Source organism: Geospiza fortis, unplaced genomic scaffold (assembly GCF_000277835.1).
Source record: "Geospiza fortis unplaced genomic scaffold, GeoFor_1.0 scaffold543, whole genome shotgun sequence".
Taxonomy (NCBI): Eukaryota; Metazoa; Chordata; class Aves; order Passeriformes; family Thraupidae; genus Geospiza; species Geospiza fortis.
Window position 1 is genome coordinate 372,100 of NW_005054587.1, and position 4,637 is coordinate 376,736.

At 50.7% G+C, this 4,637-nt stretch overlaps 1 protein-coding gene across 1 annotated transcript in view; it reads right to left on the bottom strand.

The window, feature by feature from the left end:
* The window catches only part of ZC3H3 (zinc finger CCCH-type containing 3), a 126,232-nt gene that overhangs the window by 5,890 nt on the left and 115,705 nt on the right, over positions 1-4,637 (bottom strand). The window contains 2 exon segments of the mRNA XM_031064408.1: positions 2,710-2,918; positions 4,476-4,637. The exon segment at positions 4,476-4,637 is cut by the window's right edge and continues 8 nt beyond it. Of these exon segments, the coding sequence (XP_030920268.1) occupies positions 2,710-2,918; positions 4,476-4,637 (371 nt within the window).

The following is a 4,637-nucleotide window of genomic DNA, read 5'->3' on the forward strand; positions in this document are numbered from 1 at the left end:
TGCCCATTTGGGATGCTCAGCTGGCAGCAGTTGGCTGTCCCCGTGCTACACGGATTGGCTTTTTAGAAGATGCTTGGAAAGCACCAGCGCCCTCAAATTACAGAATCCCGGAATCATTTAGATTGGAAAAGACCTCTGAGATCAACCTTTATCTGATCACCACCTTGTCAACAAATCACTCTTCCAACCCCAATTTCCAGACTCCTCTGGAGGGTTGGGAACGTGCCAGTGGCTCTGCTCCACGCACACAGAACACATCCCTCCTTTCCAGTCCCTTTTTCCTATATCCTGAACCCAGACCCCCACTGAGACCCTGAAAGCTCACGCTGTTGCCCACACTGGTCCTTAAAGGTCATCCCCAAACTCCCTCCCTGCCCCTCCCGTGTTTTTCCTCATTCCTCTTGCATTTCCCAGGATTAAAAGGGCATTTTCTCCAATTTGAGACTGTTTAACCAAGGAATTAATCTCATTCCTTAATGACAACCTGTCCTCCTCCTTATCTACCATCCCAATAATTTGTGTGTCAACTTCAGGCTTCACAAGCACAAACCCAACATTATCGATGGCACAGCTGCCCAGATCCCACCCCCAAATCCCACCACAGACTCCAGCTTGATTTCCTACAGGAAAAGAGCTACACAAGCTCATCCTGACCACCTCCTCAGCTCCACACTCAATCTCAGGATCACCAAATATTCCGAAGGAATACAGGAATATTGGAAGGGATCCACAAGGGTCATGGAGTCCAGTCCAAGTGATGTGGCCACCACAAAGCATTTGGTCCTTTAGAAGCATCAATCCCATGTCCTCTAGGGATGGTGGCCAGGGTCCCTCTTATCCCATTGGATTTGGGGGTTTCTGGGGGCTGCTGTGCCTTGAAATCCCTTGGCTGGGATTAAGATGAAACCCAAGGATGGGCAAACCCATGGAACAACATTCCTATGTCCAGACTCGGCACACCACTGCTTTGGCAGGGAAATTGCCTCATCATCAGATGATTTTACAGCCATCTGCAATTCCTGCCTGATTTTCCTTTCCCATGGATCCTCCAGCATCCGCTTTTCCAATTCCATGAGCCTCCCTGAGCAAAGGAGCACAGAGGGATGAGTGCCCTGACCTCGTAGCTGCCAGCTTCACCCAGCCTTCCTGATGACATTCCCAAATGAACCAGCTCCTCCTCCTCATCCTCCCACCCAAAACGCCTGGAAATCATCCTCCCTTGGATGCACACACTAGAATTAAGAGGAAAAGGATGCCCTTGCTCCTGAGTTACTCCTGGCTGCCAAGTGTATTCCAAAGCATTTCAACAGTCTTCTTGCCCATGAATTAATTGTTCCAACTTCATCATGGAGACAAAAATCTCGGTTAAATCGCTGCTTTGGGAACACTTCCCGAGATCAAAAGGGAGTTGAACCAGGGCCAAGGAAAAGGAAGAAGGGGAGAAGAAATCCCTGGAAAGGGAAGCTGAGTGTTTCACTCCGTGTTGTGGAGAGGAACATTCCCAGCTGGAATGGTCCCCTCACTGTGTCCACCACACCGTGGTTCAACAGCACCCGCGCTCCCCTGTGACTTCGGGAATATGTTGCTAATCCTGGGAATTCTCTTTCCAACAGTGTTAAGGCATCTCAGCCCTCCCTGGCTTGAAGCGGCTGAGCCAGGCACAGCCTCACAGATCCTTATGGATGGTCCTGTAAATGCTTCAGCCTGGCTTTTGCAATGGAATTCATCCCTTATCCCTGTTCTGGCTGCATGGAAAGCAGGGATCAAAGATGGAAAAGGGTCACACTGAGTCAAATCTTATGCCAACAGAGCTGGCAGCACGAATTTAATCATTATTCCCACAAAATATTGTGATTTCTGGGCCCATTCCTGGATGGTGCTCTGGAGATGAGGCTGCGCATCCCTCTGGAGAAGGATGGGAGAGGAAAAGGGAAATGTGGAGCATCCTACAGCCAAAAACCTCCCACTCAGAGCTGGGAAGAACCAGGCACAATCCCGGCCTCACCATCTCCATCACCTCTGCTCCTGGGGGTACATCCCTGGAGCACCCCAAAATCCCATCCCTTTAGGGATTTTCCCATGGCAGAGCTGAAAGAGGAGAGAAGGAATCAAGGAGAACACTGGAGAAGCAGAAGCTGCTTGCTCTCACGTGGTAGAATTCCTAAAGAGTTCTGCTCATCCTAAACTGTATTTCCCAAAAATTTTACTGACTTCAAAAGTAGATAATCCCAGACTAACAGCTCTTCCTTCAAATTTCCAACTTGCCAACACTCCACCCCACCTCCCATTGGAATATTTTTTATTGGAAAGCTTCCAAGCTATTTCCTGCTGGGAAACAGGTGTGATGGATGGTCCAGAGGTCCTCCAGAGGCAGAGCATCCTTGCATCCCACTAAGCACCTTCTCTATAGGGCAGTGATGTGATTCCATCATGGAAACGAGACCAGATTCATAATTGGATAATTTACAGGATAAGGAAGGAGTTGATAAAATAAGGGGACAAAGTCCTGACACACAATTTTGGGAACAGACACAAGTATTTGTGCCCAGATGGGAATCCTGACTGCCATCCCAGTTTGGACTCCCAGTCTTAACTGGTTTGATGACTCACAAAGAACATGGATCCCATCAAAACTCACGGAGAACAGCAGAGAGTAACTTTTTTTCTTGGAAAACTAGAGCAGCTCCAAGCAGAGGATGTGATTCCTACCTGGTTCATCCTCTGGCTCATCCTCATCCCTCTCCTCTTTGCAGCCCAGGGAACCGGGAGACTCCGGGGATCGGAGGGAGATGAAGGATGGCAGCTTTTGCAGGCAGCTGCTTGGCTTGGGCTCGTCCTCTTTCCAAAACTTCACCTCTTGCTCTGCACTGGAGGGTCCAGGAATTTCCCCATCATCCTGGAGTTGAGCTGGATCATTCCTGCAAGAATGGGAAAAATAATAAGGAAAAGTGAAACAATCCCACTTGGTAATGCTGGACAGGGTGTCATATGCAATGGAAGAGGCTTGGAGCTCCCAGGTCTCCATCCAAGGCCATGCTGTATCCCTGATTTCCCTGGAGCCAGCACAGATTCAGCTGGAGTTTCTCCCTCCCCACCTGGATTCCCTGTCCTGCACTTCCCTGCAAGGTTCCCAGCTCTTCAGATTCTTGTGGAAGTGCTGGGCTCCTGTTTGTGATTGAGCAGAGGGCAGGGGAGATGGAAGGTGTGGGGAGCTGGGATGGCTTGGAGATGTCCTGCTGGGCTTGGCTCAGCCCCAGCCCCGCCACTCTCTTCCAAGCTAACTTGACACTCCAGCTCCTTTGACATCTCCCATGACGGTGCCAATAAAGGAAAAAAAAAACCCTCTGGAGCAGCTTCCAAGCTGGGGCGTGCTCCCTTCCCAGCGGAGGACGCCAGGAGCCTCCCAACCAGGCAGGCCTGCACTCATTCCACCTTCCCTAAAAAGAGCAAGGAGCTATTTTACACCTCGTTCACACCGGGAACGTGAGCTGGGTGTCATTCCAAGGCTCTTCTGTCACCAGGGATAAGTTCGGAGAACCCGCGGAGCTGCTCGTCCCCCTCTGCTACCTTACAAGGCAGGGCCAGGATGAGGCCCAGGCCCAGACCATGGAGGATTCCAGGAGCATGGACCAGCCTGGCAAAGCTCCCAGGTCCCGCCCTTTCCATCCCACCTTCACTCCCACCTCCCGCTGCAAAAAGCCATGGAGAAGCCACGCACCCAAATCCATCCTTCCTCCTCCCACTGAGCAGGACTTGGAGATTTTGGCTTTTAAAGCCAAATTTCCATTTGGCTTTAGTTTTAATTCCATTGGGATGTTGTTGTCCTGCATGCAGGACTTGAGAGTGAGGGCAGAGGGTGTGCCAAGCTCAGGAAAATCCTGTGAGGATGAGGATGGACACATCCATCATCAGCCTGTGGCTCCATCCTGGCACCCAAAAACATCAGGGAGAGAGCTCAGGGAGCTTCCATGGATTAACCAAGGGCCCAGTCCAGCATCAAACTTTTTCAAAGCCTCTTATCTCTATGTCCATCCCCATTTCTGATTCTCCAGCCCCTCCATGCCATGGAGAGGGCTCAGCTCTGCTCTCTAACATAGATGTAAGGAAGAGGGATGATGTTTTCCCATTTCCCACATAACTATGGATAACCTGGACCCACTTTCAGCAGTGGAATCTCCATCAGGACTCCTCCATCTCCAAGAGGAAGGTCTACAAAAGCCTCAAGGGTTCCTGGAGGTGCTAAAGCCCTGGATGGCACATTCCCAAATGAATCGACTCTTTCCTCTCCATCAGCTCTTCCTCAAGCATGGACATTGCCCATCCCAGAGGTGTCTCCATCAGAAAACACCACAGTGACCCACACCAACACATCTTAAAATAAACCAGGATACAGACAGAACACGCCTGGAAGAGGAAAAATCTGGACGAGGCTGGGAAGGAAACTGTTAGATGAAGCAAAATGAGCTCTTTCCTACCTGCCTGATGCCTCCTGGATCCGTCTCCACTTGGAAGGGGGGTTGTTGTGGTCTCCATCACCTCCAACCTGCTGTGGGTGACGTCTCTTCTGGGGGTGCAGGAGTTTGCACCGGGCACCCTTGGGGCAGACCCCTTTCTTGGCAAAGTCGGGACAAACCAGC